Source organism: Myxine glutinosa, chromosome 2 (assembly GCF_964187855.1).
Source record: "Myxine glutinosa chromosome 2, kmMyxGlut1.1, whole genome shotgun sequence".
Lineage (NCBI taxonomy): Eukaryota > Metazoa > Chordata > Myxini > Myxiniformes > Myxinidae > Myxine > Myxine glutinosa.
The window spans coordinates 35,344,805-35,361,676 of NC_136262.1; the positions used below are offsets into that span (position 1 = coordinate 35,344,805).

The 16,872-nt window shown below is 45.9% G+C and overlaps 1 protein-coding gene across 1 annotated transcript in view; it reads right to left on the bottom strand.

The window, feature by feature from the left end:
* Positions 1-1,257: 1,257 nt before the first annotated feature.
* The window catches only part of DST (dystonin), a 390,037-nt gene continuing 374,422 nt past the window's right edge, over positions 1,258-16,872 (bottom strand). The window contains exons 96-101 of the mRNA XM_078772579.1: positions 14,574-14,648; positions 11,052-11,069; positions 9,178-9,295; positions 6,705-6,973; positions 4,459-4,507; positions 1,258-1,980 (exon numbers count right to left, since the gene is read on the bottom strand). Coding sequence (XP_078628705.1) covers positions 1,691-1,980; positions 4,459-4,507; positions 6,705-6,973; positions 9,178-9,295; positions 11,052-11,069; positions 14,574-14,648 — 819 coding nt within the window. The 3' untranslated portion in view covers positions 1,258-1,690. The remainder of the gene's footprint in view (positions 1,981-4,458; positions 4,508-6,704; positions 6,974-9,177; positions 9,296-11,051; positions 11,070-14,573; positions 14,649-16,872) is intronic.

Below are 16,872 nucleotides of genomic sequence, written 5' to 3' on the forward strand. Positions count from 1 at the left end.
AAAATAACATCAAGTAATCGAATCAATAGGAATGTCCTGTGCCTATAACATCGACGTTATAGGCACAGCTGCATCTAGGCATTGTGTAACATCGATGCGGCTTTTGTTTTAATTAAAACTTTTTGTACTTGTTTTTTAACCTGTGCAACACTGAGGTTATGAAGCACTCTTTGCATGGGAAATTTTTTCCTCCTTCCCTTCCCACCCTCCCCCAAAACGGAGGGGCCTGTCAAAGCCATCCCACCTCCCAAGACATGTATATGTAGTATATCTCTCCCGTCCCTCTCCCCTCACCCTGCCACTCCCTCCCTCACCCCTCCCTCTCCTGCTTCCTCCCCCTCCCTCTCCTGCTTCCTCCCTCCACCCCCCCCCCCCCCCGGCAACGCTGGGTACTCCTGCTCGTGAGCTTTAGAAAGCAAACAAACTGACAGGAAGTGCCTCGGTAGCAAAGTCAGTTTACTGTATGGCAATACTTAATTACAATTAAAAATAGGGGAATTGTTACCAAACTTGTCACTCAAGCAATACAACTCAGCATAGACGACATGACACCCCTTCTCAACTTCCGAAGATACACAAGAGGTTTTTACATCGGAATTTAAATAAGGACAGCAATGAAACACCAATGGAAAGCACAGGAAATGCGTCGTTCTTTTTTAATGTGACGTCATTTTTGAGAAGCAATCCACACTGGCCACAGCTGTAATAAGTTGCAGTTGCAGCAATTTCGCTTGGGGGATTTATGTCAGGTTCAGGTCAAATATAACTCCATCCATAGGTGGGGGAGAGGGGAGAGGAAGTGTGGAGGACCAGCATGAAGAATGGGAGTTACAGCTTCACCCCACACCTCCAAAACCTGGAACGGAATCACGGACTCGGCTCAGCACTCACTACACTACAACATTGCTAGTGTCGCCACTGCTCAAGATCCATCAAGTCACATTGCATCGTTGAACTTCAAAATATGAGCTTAACCTTTAAATGATCATTTCGTAAATCCTCTCCGAGTCAGTTGGTGCAATAAAATATGCAAAAAGAAATAAACGATAGCAAACGCCTCGGATGGGAATCGAGGAATTGCACGAAGCTATATATATGGAGGACCCAGATCATGGTAGTTGTTGCACCGTCGACCTTTTTCAAATATGGAGTCGTGTTGTCACTACTCTGATCCTTAGTGAAGGCCTCATGCTGCAGATTACGGCCTTGCGGGGCCTTGGACGAGTAAACAAATAAGCCGCTACAATTGCACAGCAATACCTTTTGCCTCTTGATTCTTTTTATTATTCACATCCATTTTCAATAACGGGGTCTTTATGCGGGGCACCCGACGGATGCCTGTAAAGGTTATTACGACACTCATGCACAGGAGCTTCGTAAAGTTACGGAAGTGGTAGTATGCAGAAGTATGGACCGACGGTTGTGTGGGTTGTCGTGAGTGACTTGCTACCCCAGCAGTTAGGACTACGTATTAAATAAGAACCAAAAATGATAAAAACGCATTAAACAGTTACCTCAGCAAAATATCAATAAGAACAAATCCTTCAAGGCTTGCCGCCATTTTCACCTCACGGCTCGGGCGGCATTTATATGCAAACGCGTTTCGCCATCATTCAGGACGAGCGGCACTTTTGGCAGAATTCAAAATGGCCACTGCTAAGGGAGCATTTTTGTACCGTTGGCCTCGCCATTATCTCTTGAGGTTTCCACGAATTGGTGTGCTGTTGTTTTTTGAGGCCTTGGAAGGCGTTGGGATCTTGGACGGTTTTCCCGGAGCCCTTGCGTTTGAGCGTGTAGTGAGTCGACCGACGGAACGCGTGTCGACGCTCGTCTCCGTTGTCTCAGAGTAGTGTGACAACATGTCTGACACGTCCATGTCCGATGCATCGCTGCCGCGCCGACTGCTCGCGTGACTTCCGGGTCGGCTCCCGGCCTGACTTCCAGCTCGGCTTGGCGGTCGACTGCTCTTCTTGAGAGATTCTGTAGGTATTCGAGTGGACAGGAAAAAATAATCATCTGAGTCTGCAATTTGGAAAATACTTTATGTGCACAATATTCTAACGGATATTACAAAGCAAATGAGATGCAATTGCCATTTGCCACTGAAAGGAATTCAAATTGAGTCTGAAAAGGATGCTGGGGGTGAGCTGCTTGAAGCTGTTCTGTTCTGTTCTGAACCTGTTCTGAAGCTGTTCCACTGATGCAGTGTGTACCCTGTAGGTTAGAGCAGGAAGTTGGAATTTGTTCAGGGTGTTGGCAATAGCTCGCCTCCTCTTCGTGAAGGACACCATGTGATCTTTAACGTCCACCAACTAATGTCGGCGTATGGGACGCCATGTTTAAAATCCGTTTGAGGGACGGCGCACACGTTTATGTCTCTCAACCACTCCTATGAGTAGCAAAGGCAAAGAGGTAGCAATGGAAAAGAGGTAGCAATGGCGCAGGAGGCATGTAGGAAAATGTTCGGAGAACGCTTGGATTCGGAAGAGGGTCAGAGAGCGGTATTCAGGATTGCAAAGCAGACAGCGAAAGAGAGGTGTGATGTGATGGGGGTGAGCTGCTTGAAGGATGAAGTGGGACAAATCGTTGTGGACCCAGATGGAATTAAAGGAAGATGGAAAAGATATATGGAAATGCTGTTGAATACAGAGAATGATTGGGATGGCAACATAGAGAGTAACCCAGTTTTAGAACCGGCAGAGAAGATAACTGAGAAGGAAGTTGAGGAAGCGATAAAAGCAATGAAGAGTCGGAAAGCGGGAGGGCTGACGGGAGTTGTGGGAGATATGTTGAAGGCAGCAGGAAGTTGGGGTGTGAAGAGAATGACAGAGATCTGTAATCTGGTGGTGAAAGAAGGCCGCATTCCAGTGTATTGGGAACTGAGTACCCTCGTCCCTCTATACAAGGGGAAAGGTGACCCTCTGGAGTGTGGCTCGTAACGAGCGATAAAGTTATGGGAGCATGGAATGAAGGTATTGGAAAGGGTGGTGGAGAGGAGGATAAGGAAGAAGGTGAAGATCGACGAAATGCAGTTTGGATTTATGCCAGGAAGAGGAACGACAGACGCGCTCTTTATTGTGAGGCAGTTGCAGGAGAAGTACATGGAGAAGAGGAAGAAGTTGTTTCTTGGGTTTGTTGATCTGGAGAAAGCATTCGATAGGGTTCCACGCGAAGTATTGATATGGGCATTGAGGAAGTTAGGAGTGGAGGAATGGTTGATCAGAGTCATGATGGCAATGTACAAAAGAGCGCGCACAGCTGTAAGGACGAAGGACGGGAACAGTGGTGAGTTTGAGGTGAAGGTGGGAGTGCATCAGGGGTCGGTACGAAGTCCACTACTATTTGTAGCTGTGATGGAGGTGCTGGCTCAGAACGTAAAGGAGGGTTTACCGTGGGAGTTGTATGCAGATGATCTGGTGTTGATTGCGGAAAGTATGGATGGACTGAAGGAAAAGATGAACAAGTGGAAGGAATGTATGGAGACAAAAGGTCTGAAGGTGAATATAGGAAAGACGAAGGTGATGGCAAGTGGTAAAGCATGTGGTGAGGTGGAAAGAACTGGGAAGTGGCCCTGTGCTGTGTGCAGGAAGGGTGTCAGAGTGAACTCCATTCAATGTACAATGTGCGCTGAGTGGGTTCATCAAAAATGTAGCGGTCTGAGAGGGTCATTAACCAGTGTGGCAGCTACATTCAAATGTAAGGCGTGCACAGAGGGAGCTGCAGATGGAGGAAATGTTGAGTTGGATCTTGGAGACGGCGTGAAGCTGGAAGGTGTGAAAACATTTTGCTACCTCGGAGACATGCTGAATGGAGAAGGTGGATCAGACTCGGCAACGGTTGCTGGAGTGAGATGTGCATGGAAGAAGTTTCGGGAACTGAGTGGCGTGCTGATGAGGAGGGGAGTGTCGTTGATGCTGAAGGGAAAGGTGTATGCTGCATGTGTGAGAAGTGTTATGATTTATGGGAGCGAGACATTGGTAATGAACGTAGAGCAGCAACGAAGGCTGGAAAGGGTGGAAATGCGAATGGTTCGGTGGATGTGCGGAGTATCGTTGAGAGAGCGAGGAAGACAAATGATGAATTGCGAAAGATGATGGGAATAGAGCCTGTGATTGATGCTGTGCAGAGGAACAGGTTGAGATGGTTTGGTCATGTGTTGAGGAAGGATGAAAGTGACTGGTTGAGAACAGTGATGGAAATGAATGTAGAAGGAAGTAGAGGATGGGGAAGACCGAGAAAGACTTGGCTAAAGATGGTGGAAGAAGAAATGCGGGCAAGGGGGTTAACAAGGAGAGATGCAGAAAATAGGGCAAAATGGAGAAGATTGTCATGGGGACCGCAAGGCTAACCCCCGCTCTCGCAGGGAAAATGGCCTTAAAATGCATGTTGTTGTGTTGTAACCACTCCTATGAGTACCTATGCATGTCGATACAATGGGAGTAATGGGATGCACCATACCTGTGATGAAGCCTGGTTGTTTCAGCTTGCTCGCATGGACTGGAGTGCTCTGCAATAGGATGGTCAACGTGATGGAATTATCATCAGTCGCTATGCAATAATCCAAAGATCAATGGATTTAACCATTTAAAAAAATATTTTATATGCAAAGTCAAGGTTCATGGAAGAGAGAGAAACTCAGAATGGAACAGAACACGAGGAACACAATGGAAAGTGGGGAAACACACCAACAGTGGGGTGGAGGGACACAACAGAGGAACACTTGGAGGAATAGTGGGCGAGGGGAAGAATGAGAAACTATGTGGATGGGAATAGTCACGGCAATCGTCATTTCCAATCATAGAACATGAGCCTGATGTTGGCTTAGCGGTTAGGGTGCCGGCTTAGCGGTTCGGGTGCCGGCTTAGCGGTTCAGGTGCCGGCTTAGCGGTTAAGGTGCCGGCTTAGCGGTTAGGGTGCCGGCTTAGCGGTTAGGGTGCCGGCTTAGCGGTTCGGGTGCGGGCTTAGCGGTTCTGGTGCCGGCCTAGCGGTTCGGGTGCCGGCTTAGCGGTTCGGGTGCCGGCTTAGCGGTTCGGGTGCCGGCTTAGCGGTTAGGGTGCCGGCTTAGCGGTTAGGGTGCCGGCTTAGCGGTTAGGGTGCCGGCTTAGCGGTTAGGGTGCCGGCTTAGCGGTTAGGGTGCCGGCTTAGCGGTTAGGGTGCCGGCTTAGCGGTTCGGGTGCCGGCTTAGCGGTTCGGGTGCCGGCTTAGCGGTTCGGGTGCCGGCTTAGCGGTTCGGGTGCCGGCTTAGCGGTTCGGGTGCCGGCTTAGCGGTTCGGGTGCCGGCTTAGCGGTTCGGGTGCCGGCTTAGCGGTTCGGGTGCCGGCTTAGCGGTTCGGGTGCCGGCTTAGCGGTTCGGGTGCCGGCTTAGCGGTTCGGGTGCCGGCTTAGCGGTTCGGGTGCCGGCTTAGCGGTTCGGGTGCCGGCTTAGCGGTTCGGGTGCCGGCTTAGCGGTTCGGGTGCCGGCTTAGCGGTTCGGGTGCCGGCTTAGCGGTTCGGGTGCCGGCTTAGCGGTTCGGGTGCCGGCTTAGCGGTTCGGGTGCCGGCTTAGCGGTTCGGGTGCCGGCTTAGCGGTTAGGGTGCCGGCTTAGCGGTTAGGGTGCCGGCTTAGCGGTTAGGGTGCCGGCTTCGCGGTTCGGGTGCCGGCTTAGCGGTTAGGGTGTCGGCTTAGCGGTTAGGGTGTCGGCTTAACGGTTATGGTGCCGGCTTAGCAGTTAGGGTGCCGGCTTAGCGGTTTGGGTGCCGGCTTAGCGGTTAGGGTGCCGGCTTCGCGGTTCGGGTGCCGGCTTAGCGGTTTGGGTGTCGGCTTAGCGGTTAGGGTGTCGGCTTAACGGTTATGGTGCCGGCTTAGCGGTTTGGGTGCCGGCTTAGCGGTTTGGGTGCCGGCTTAGCGGTTAGGGTGCTGGCTTAGCGGTTTGGGTGCTGGCTTAGCGGTTTGGGTGCTGGCTTAGCGGTTTGGGTGCTGGCTTAGCGGTTTGGGTGCTGGCTTAGCGGTTTGGGTGCTGGCTTAGCGGTTTGGGTGCTGGCTTAGCGGTTAGGGTGCTGGCTTAGCGGTTAGGGTGCCGGCTTAGCGGTTAGGGTGCCAGCTTAGCGGTTAGGGTGCCGGCTTGGGATCCTAGGATCCTGGGTTCGAATCCCGGTCGATCGCTGAATTAACACCATGGGGGTTGACTCAGCCTATCATCCTTCCGAGGTCGGCAAATTGAGTACCAGTTCACTGGTAATTCCCTGTGTGTCGCAAGAGGCAAAGAACAGGGTTGGCGGCAGGAAGAGCATCCGGCCATAAAACATTGCTTCAAAAAGGGGACCATGGTGCCCGAAAAAGGCCAACCCCTGCTCTGCAGGGAAAAATGGCCTCTAAAGGTGGTTCAATCTGTTAGAACATGTCACAAAGAGCCATTTATTAATTGTGCACAAGTAGTGGTGGAGTTTATGTGAAGAGGGAGGTCTATATTGGGTAACATAGAGAAAAGGAAGAGGAGGAAGGATAGGTAAGAGACATGAGGGGAAAAGAGGGGAAGAGGTTTCACAAAAAGATAATGTATGGGGGTGTGGGGTCTTAAAATGGGGTCTACTAGTGTTTTGGATGTGGCATGGATAGATTCCGAATGACATAACTTATAGATTGATCAAAGTCTGCAGTACGGATGGATAAGAAAGACTAAGGAAGAAACGAAGACGGTCATATCACAAGCATTGTGCAAGCAAACCTTGTTGCCATTGGTGACGGCAGGTGAGCTGGGTGCAGAGGCTGTGGTGACAGAGTTGTTGTTGTTTCCAGGAGAGGTGACGGTAGCAGTCGTGGCAATGGCCGTGGCATAGCTGCTGTAGCTCGGACTGGTGGCGGTGCGCGTCGGCGAGGTGGGCCGCGAGTTGGGCCGGGAGCGCCGCCCTTTAGACTTAAACGGCGCCATAGACTGACTCATCCCCTCACCAAGGATGAATTTCTCTCGAAGCTCCAGGTTTGTCCTGCCCCTGGCTGCAGGTAGAGAAATTGCGAGAATTAACATGCTGTGAGATGCGACGAGCGTGTCTGTGAGGTGTACAACGGCATGTACACGAGGTGTATTGAGTAATGGCGGTGCCGGAATAACAGGCTTATAACGTGGCTAAGAGGAGAGCGTGGCCATTCGGGCAAGCCTTCATGGTATTCAGTGGGATGAAGCGGTGGCAGCAAACAAAACAGCTGTGGCTGGCTGCGGCTCCAGTTCAAGAGAGAATGAAAGAAGAGAAAGAAAAGGAACGAAACTTCCGAAAAGCACTGTGTGAAGAGCTCTGCTCATTTTAAAAAGCATGTTGAGAGGCAATAAGAGGCAGTGACAATGAGAAGCTCAGTAATAACTACATTGCTATGACTGCCAGGAGACAATCCAATGACATGGACAAAGTTTCTGTGGCATTTGAGTTCAATCACTTGTAGCAAATAGAGAGGATTTGCCATAAAGGAAGCTGGATTGCTTTATACCCAGTTTGGAAAAGCAATGTAACTCCTGGCATTCTACCATTGCTATTGGTTGAGGTCCGATGCAGTCAGACTTTGCAAAATTTGGAGCATTAGTAGTTTTGGATCAGGCCAACATCATGGGAATACTTCATGAAAAAGAAAATGTTGTGCATTTGGTCAAAGTAGACCAAATGGTGGCACATAGACAGAATTTATGTGTCACCATCACTCAGTCGAAGGTGACACACAGTCCATGTGATCACAAAAAGTTGTGGCAAAGACCTTAACGAAAGACCAACAGGAACCAACACGGTGGTGGCTGTCAAAAGATGCCGATTTTATTGGATGGGCCTATATTGCATATTCCACCATTCCTTAAGGTCTTCGCCTAGTGGTTTTTGAAACCCGGATGCACAGAATAGTTATTGATGATGGAGCTTATGGTTGCATTCGTTAACGCCGATTCATACGCGTCTGAGATGAGAAAATGTGAAGGATTTTTGGTAACCAGGAAGTTTATGACCAAATCCTTTGTCTGAAAGATCATTATGCCCGCAGTTTTCAGACCAAGAGGATCATGCATGTTGCCATCCCCAAGTCTCGGTTGACTTTCCGTCTGCCCCAAAAGCTCAGATGAAACAACTGTCAAATGAATTATGAAAACGAGGCACATGCACTCAAAATGGAGTCGGCAAACATGAAGCTGTCTCTCCATCGGTAACTGGCTTCATGCAGCTTTGGGTTATGTATCCCTTTCAAAGAAAACCAATTAAAAGTGGCTTTGCAGCCATTAAGGAATTCTCCAAAATATTTGCAAAATATTTTCTACCAGCATATTAATAATTAAATAAAAAAGTTAAAACACAATCCATTAAGGGCCCATCTACTCATTACATAGGTAAATATGGTGGAATTAGCAACACCTCCATGAACTCCGATGTGCTGCATACTTACTGTCTGCTTCCCTTCGTTTTATCCTTATCTCCCCCAACCTCCTTTCTCTTCCCACCCAACTCCTCCGACCCCCCTTTCTCTATATCATCCTTATTCTCCTTGTTTTCAATTTTAATTTCATCAATAAATGCCCCCTTTATAAAGCTGCAGTCATACACAATTTATGGCTCCAAATCAGTTATTATTATTATAGAAATTAAATATCCCTGTAAAGATGATCATGCGACCTTTCCATCATCTGCTCTTCTGGTCGTTCTCAAGCAATGGGCCTTCAGAAGCAGCAAGCACAGTGTGCGCAACAAAAAAGTAGAGGCAGGTAAGTGCTAACCTATTAAAACTTGACCAGTTTTTGTGGGGCTATTGTCCCAGTTGATGAGTTTGACCCCGTAGTGATGGACTGGAAGGGGAGAGGAAGAGGAAGACAAACAGCAAGGGGGTGACAGAGGGAAAGATGGTGGTTTGTTAAGGTAAAAAAAAAAAAGAGGGTAAAATGAAGAGAAAAAGTGGAAGGATAAGGGTTCTAGATCTGGAATAATGGTGCAATAAATTAATCCCAGTTATAAATGGTGAAAGGGGTATGATGCAGGTAGTGATGGAGATAAAGCCAAGTAAAAATAAAATAAAAACAATGGTACGGTTGTGAAGAAAGCGATTCGACCAAAACAAAATCATAAACAAACACGTCTGGAAGCCACCACTAAAATGATTACATGATCACAACCCATCACACTCGGACATCATAAATCAACTGGACCGAATGGCGAAGCTCTAAATAACACACTTACCTCGACACGGGTCATTCTTTACGAGGAATTCGTCGAGGGCCATCCAGCCTCCACCTACGCGCACCATCACCGTGCTGCGCAGGATTCGTACCAAGCGCAGCTGCTGTGAATCCCCAAACTGTATAGGGGTCGAGGTGTATATAAGGTGTCTTCAGAAAATTGTTTGCCTTATAAATCTTAGGTGAACTACTGGTATTTTGTCTAAATTTGTCTGGTCCCCACATTCGCCTGGTCTCGTAAAGCATATGTATTGCCAGTATACAGGGTGATCCATGATCAAGTCCCTATTTTAAATACAACACTAAAAATATATATTTTAAAAGAGAAAGAGCATGAATGGCTGTATGGTATGAGGTTTGGAAATCAAAGATGGTGGCACCAAGAAATAGTAAGATATGCCACTTTGGATCCAAAAGCGATGAAAGACTGCCACCAAAAAAGCTGGTTCGGTCAAGGATGTAAGTAGCTCAGGAAGACATACCACAGCGAGGTCACCGGTGGAAGATTGCCGCAACCACAAAATTGACGTTGACGTTCATTGGAGAATTCGGTTGAAAATGTTGTCGAACAATTGAAAAAATATTCTGAGGACGCAGGAACTGATGTTGAAATTTGATGTTCATGAATTAAAAATGCAACAAATGGTGTCTCGGGGGGAAAATATTTTGGTGTTTTATTTATATTAACATCATGATATTTCTATATTTAAAAGGGGACTTAATTATGGATCACCCTATAGACAATGCCACCCAAAAATCCCTTAATAATTATAATAATAATAACTCGAGTGAAGTTTATGGCACGGCATCTCAAATCCCCACACTTCCCACCTAACGTAAGGTTGAAAGATGGCAAAAGGTTCCATTGGCAATGTTCCAATATCACATCTTGAGTTTAATTTTTTATTTTCTGTTTTGACCCCTGTGACCGTAAGTCTCCACCAACTATGGCATAAACCAGAGGTCAAATCCAAAAACTCGTTACATGTTTCATGCACCCCAGTGTTGATTGCATACATAAAGTTTCATTTAAAAATGTGCCCGTAATTGCATTTTTTTGGTATATGACCTTTTGACCCCACCTCAGGAGGAGGAGCCAAAATGATACTGCTCCTGCACCTTTGTGCCATGTGGTGATCATAACTACCAAGTTTGGTGAATGCACAACCGTTTGGAAGGAGATAGCGTGAGGGACGGACGGACACACAGACAGGAGCCGATTACAATATCCTCCCAATTTGTTTTAAAAAAGGGTGGGGATAATGATAATAACTGGAGCGAAATCAATGGCATGCCGTTGCAAATCCCCATGCTTCACACCTAAAGTAAAGTTGAAAAATGGCAAAAAGTTCCACCAGGAATGACTCAATATCAAATTTTAAGTTAAAATTTTTTTCCCGTTTGACCCCTGCGATCCCAAGTCCCAACCCCCTTGGGGCATGCACCGGGGGTCAAATCCAAAAAAGACGTCATATATTCCATGCATCTCCCAATGTTGATTGCATATCCAATGTTTCATTGTAAAATGTTTTTAAAATGTTCCGGTAATTGCATTTTTCGGTATTTGACCTTTTAACCCCACCATGGTTCAAATGATACTGCTCTTGCACCTTCGTGCCATATGGTGATCATAACTACCAAATGTGGTGAATTTCTGCTCAACTGTAGAGATGACGCATGACGGACGGACAGACAGACAGAGTTTTTTTTCAAAAAGTGTGATACTAAAAACAATACATCATGATTAATGTAGTGTGATGCACAAACAGCTCAACACATCATGGTGATGGCAGGTGTTCAAAACAAGGTATTTGTTAAGAATGAAAAGCCTTTATTCGACCGAAGGTGAGGGTGAGGTAGGTAGGCATCTGGTACCTGATTTCCCAGGAAAAACTTTAGGTGTTACGTCCGCAAGCATGGACAAGGCAATTGAAAAGGAGAGAGGAGAATTGGGTTAGTGCTTGAGGCCACGGTCATAGACATCTTCCTGCCATATAACAAATTTGTACCCTTCATCTGCACGTAACAACAACAACAACAACAAAGCCCTTTTAATCAAATTTTAATCAATTTTAAAATTTAATCAATTAATTTTTAACTAATTAATTTCAATTAATCAATTAATTTAATCAAACAATTTTAAAATTTAATCAACCAAATAAAAATCAATTTTAATCTCAAAGTAACCCTTTTAATCCCATAAATCTAAGCTTCTTCACCAAAATGTCAATGTGCGGATACCATTGTTCACAAGATGAGTTAATAAGGCGTTTCTCATTTCCATGCGCAATACCGATCGCAAGTGTACGCGTACATAAAAACGAGTCTTCTCCATATTACTCATCCTTCTTTAAACTTGTTTGACCTCCTGCACCATGTTCTTCATGTCATCGTAGTCTTGGAAATGAAGAGGGAAAGATTGTCCATCATATGATGGCTGCGAATATGCAACTCTTCGTGAAGCTTTTATTCGACCGAAGGTCAATGTGCGGATTGCTCACCCCGCTCTGCTCACCAAACTCTCCTCTTTTGGTATCCATGGAAATCTCCACGCATGGCTGGCGGACTTCCTCTCTAGTCGTCGTCAACGTGTGGCCCTGAATGGGTTTCTCTCATCTCCTCTTCCTGTTCAGGCTGGAGTTCCCCAAGGCAGTGTTCTGGGCCCCGTGCTTTTTCTGGTCTTCATCAATGATCTCTCTGACTCTCTCGAAAATCCTCTCTATCTCTTTGCTGATGACTCCACTCTCTGCCGCTCCATTCCTCTTCCCTCAGATCGGCAGTCTGCTGCCTCCTCACTCTCTGAAGACCTGGACAAAATCACAGACTGGTCAAACAAGTGGAACATGTCTTTCAATCCTGACAAATCTCACACTCTTACTATGTCTCTCCGAAAAGATCGACTGGACAACCCTCCCATCTACTTTCTCAACAATCCTCTCCAAGAAGTTCTGTCGCTCAAGATTTTGGGTCTCACTATCTGCCATGATCTTTCTTGGGAAAACCACATTTCCAAGCTGGCCTCCAAAGCCAGTCGCCGACTGGGCATCCTCCGTCGTGCGAAGTCCTTCCTCGGCACACCTGAGCTCCTCACCACATACAAGGCTTTCATCCGCAGCTCAATGGAATACTGTTCTCCCCTATGGGCCGGTGCTCCTGCCTCACACCTAGCTCGGCTTCACGCTGTTGAAACCAAAGCTTTCAGAATTATTGGAATCTCCCGCGATGAAGCTATCTCTGAGGGCCTTTCACTCACTCACCGCAGGCAGGTAGGTGGTCTTTCTGTCTTCTACCGACTCCTCTCCGGCCTTGCACCCCCAGCTCTCTCTGTGCTCTGTCCCCCAAATATTCCTACAGGTCGCACAAGATCTGCCAGCAACCCTCTGATGGTTAAACTGCCGAAATCTCGGCTCTCCGCTCACCTTCACTCTTTCATTCCTCTTTTCTCCCGCCTCTGGAACAAACTCCCTCACTCCCTTCAATCCCACTCCTCCCTCCAGGTCTTTAAAACAGCTGTTCACCACCATCTCTTATCTTCCCCCATCCAAAACCTTGATCTTTTCTACCCCCGCTAATTCACCCCAGATCCACCTTGTTTGAAATTCCAACTTCTTTCCTGGAAGTCCTGGCAGTGTCCATATGTTTTATACCTCTCCCACTGCCCCCTTCCCACGCCCCCCCCCCCCCCCAAAGCCCTCGCCCTCTCTCAGATCTCTCGATGTCTCCATGTCTCTCGGTCCCTGCTCTCAAATGTTGTGTTTGTGTCCTTCCCCCTCTCTCCCCATCTTGTCTACCGCTCCCTATGTTATATGTTTTATGTGTCGGTTTGTCTTTCTGTGTGATTAATGTTCGCTCTTTCACGAGCCTCGATATTGTATACAAAAAAAAAAAGAAAAAAAAAGAAAAAAAAAGCTGTTCTTCCTTTCACCGACTGCTGCGGCCGATCGACATCACCACGCCTTTTCAGAAACTCTTCACCTGTGGCTCTTTTTAAACTTTTCTATTTGGAATTCCATGATTTTCATACCATCTAAGGAAATAAATTGAGCATCCAGATGCTGTTATAATTTGCCGTAGACAGTTAAAGGCATTTTGTTTTTAATTCTGTGTATGAGTCCGCAAAAGTACCCGTTTGCTCATCTCCTCCAGGCTCAGGATGCTTGTGCCTTCTGCTATAGTTTTGTCTTACCCTCTTTAGTCTGAGAAGAAAGAAAGAAGATCCTCACGCTTTACTCATTGACTAACCCACGTACTTTGGTCGAGATTTTTATGCAAGATTTGTGGAAAACTTTGGTAAAAAGAAACTTGTCAAGGAAGACGAATTCCAGGAAAGGTTTATACTTTAGAAGCCAAATCGATAAGATATCTTGTCCAACGTTAGGTAATTAGAGATGATGCATTAGTTTGGACAAATAATGTGGAATGATCAGTTTTGGTGCAAGGAGTTTCACAAAAAAACCTTTAAAATTGCTCTTCTTCATCACACAGCACACTCACCAGCACACCAGATAGTTATAGACACTTATGTATAGCCAGGTAGGAGGTGTGCCAAAACAATGCACCAACAATGAGATAACACTCATCACCTGAAGCATGTGACCCACTACATGCCCGACCAGACAGTGATATTTAGTTTCTCTCCTGAATCATATAATGACGTAAATACGGTGACAGTCACGTGGGGAATTTGGCTGGGGTTGTACGCCTGTATAAGCATAACACAGGTATCCAAAAGTAAATATATGTTGCACAGAAATCACCTGTAAAGCGCAAGGAGAAAATCTTGCCTGAACCTGATTCGGTGTCCCACAGGATGGCATCACATTACAATTTTGTCAATCAAAGCGAATTTAGTCTTGGCAGCCTTCGCCCATGACAATAGCACTTGAGATGGGCAATCTAGGAATGTAAGTATTGCCAGATTCCAGGTGAGCCATATAAATGTACTCATGTGTGACAATCTACAAACTGCGTACGCATCCACATAATGTGTATGCTCACTCGACGGAACCCCGAGGGCCATATAATATCACACTCGTATAGCGTGCGCATCGAGACATCATAGAAGTGAGGGACGGACGGGTTCTTAGTGCAAAAATAAATAAAGCAGAACGAAAACAATTACATATTGGTATGAGTGGTGGAGATGGAGTGATGAGGGAGATATAAACCCGATGTAAAAAAAAATAAAAACCTGGATGAAGTCTTCATTTCCCATCTTTCCACATACAGTATATAGGAGGCCCTTCTTCAAATATTAATTGTTAAAATCTCAGATGTTAACAGATCTTGACAAGACAAGTTCCTCTTATTACCTGAAGTAACTTCATTAAACACACAAATTAGTTCACATTTGAAAATATAACCCAGTCCGAAATCAGGAGGAACCCCGGGCCTTACCCGGTACTTGTTGTCCCCGATCTGTTCCACTTGGAATCGCTTTGGACAACGACACTTGGACACCTGCCTTGTAACCTGCACATCAATTCAAGGAAATGTTTCACCAAAATAACATTTTCACCACACCTTTGTACCCTCGATTTCACGTTTTGTTTCCCTTGTCATCAGATAAGCCACAAGGTATTTTGAGCAAAGTATAAATCACCATCTTGATTTATTGACACATTCTCAAGTGAGAAATTTGCTGTCCAAGTTTTTATTGTAAAGAGAATGATCAATAATAAGTTAAAAAGAAGAAGCATTTAAGTTATTTATAAGGCTTCGTAACACTCAAATAAGTAATTAGAACTCTAATTGAACTCGGCTTCACCAATCCAGCATTTGTTTATGGAATGTTGTTCTTTTGGCCGACAACACTCCCCCTTCCCACACCTCACCATGCTTGTTTATATTTTCGGTCTATGGAAAGATCATTGAGATTAAAAAATAAAAGCCTTATAAAACATTTTTATTATGACGAATCTACAAAACAGGCAGGCCATAGTTTCTCTCTCTGTGTTGCCATCATCCGGATGGAGAAAATATGAAACTGCTCAATGCGTTGGAATTTATGATTCAATGCTTCCAAGTCCCCCCCCCCCCCCCCCACCTCCCCCCACACACCATCTCTCCATTTCCACTTATCTCACTCTTTTCATCTCTCTCGCTCTTCGTCTCTCTCTCTTCGTCTCTCTCTCTCTCGCTCTTCGTCTCTCTCTCTTCGTCTCTCTCTCGCTCTTCGTCTCTCTCTCTCTCTCGCTCTTCGTCTCTCTCTCTCTCTCGCTCTTCGTCTCTCTCTCTCTCTTCGTCTCTCTCTCTCTCTCTCTCTCTTCGTCTCTCTCTCTCTTCGTCTCTCTCTCTCTCTCTCTCTCTTCGTCTCTCTCTCTCTCTCTTCGTCTCTCTCTCTCTCTTCGTCTCTCTCTCTCTCTCTTCGTCTCTCTCTCTCTCTTCGTCTCTCTCTCTCTTCGTCTCTCTCTCTTCGTCTATCTCCATATATATATCTATCTCTATCTCTATCTCTATCTCTCTCTCTCCCTCTCTCTCTCTCTCTCTCTCTCTCTCTCTCTCTCTCTCTTCGTCTCCCACTCTCTCTTCATCTCTCTTCATCTCTCTCTCTCTCCATCCATATCTTTCCTCATCTCCCTCTCTCTCTTCGTCTCCCACTCTCTCTTCATCTCTCTCTCTCCATCCATATCTTTCCTCATCTCCCTCTCTCTCTTCATCTCCCTCTCTCTCCCTCTCCCTCTCTCTCCATTCTCTCTCTTAGTCTCCCTCTCTCTCTCCCTCTCCCGACCTCCAGTTTACCTCTGCAATCAACATCTGGCAGTGGTGCAGTCTTTGGAAGTCATTTGATGAACAATCAACCATTAACTTTTCTGGGCCAATCACATATCCAATTAAGCTGGCCTCCAGGACAGGAAGATGCCCACCTGGAAATCTATACCTTGTTACCCTCCTCAAATCTAAGAATTCCAAATTAATTGCTCATCTATATTATTTTGTTCCCTCTTTTCACATACAGTAACGTGAAAAAGTAAGTACACCCCATGTAAAGTTTTGACTTTTTCAACATATTTCAACATACAGCTACTTGATCTTCATTTCAACAATATTGATAGATAAAGGTGATATAATATAGAAAATATCATGAAACATTTACATTTTGTAGTCCATTGTATAATTTAAATAAACATAAATGCAAATTTCGCATGTGGAAAAAGTAAGTACACCCTTGGCTCTAATAGGTGGTATTGCCCCCTTTGGCAGAAACAACCTCAAGTAGGCGTTTCTTATAACTGTCTAACAGTCTCTGACATCGACTGGGAGAAATTTTTGCCCACTCCTCCATGCAGAATTATTTCAGCTGTGCAATGTTTGAGGAGTTTCTTGTATGCACAGCTCGTTTCAAATCCCCCCACAACATCTCGATGGGATTTAGATCCGGGCTTTGACTTGGCCATTCCAGAACCCTCCATTTCTTTCTTTTCAGCCATTCCTTGGTGGATTTACTGGTATGTTTAGGGTCATTGCCATGTTGCAAGGTCCACCCTCAGTTGAGCTTCAACTTTCCGACAGATGGCCTCACATTATCCTCAAGCACCCTCTGGAACAATGAAGAATTAATAGTGGATTCTATGATTGTGAGCTGCCCAGGCCCTGATGCAGCAAAGCTGCCCCAAACCATAATATTTCCACCACCATGCTTTACAGTTGGTATCAGGTTCTTGTGGTCAAATGCTGTCTTTGGTTTTCGCCAAAC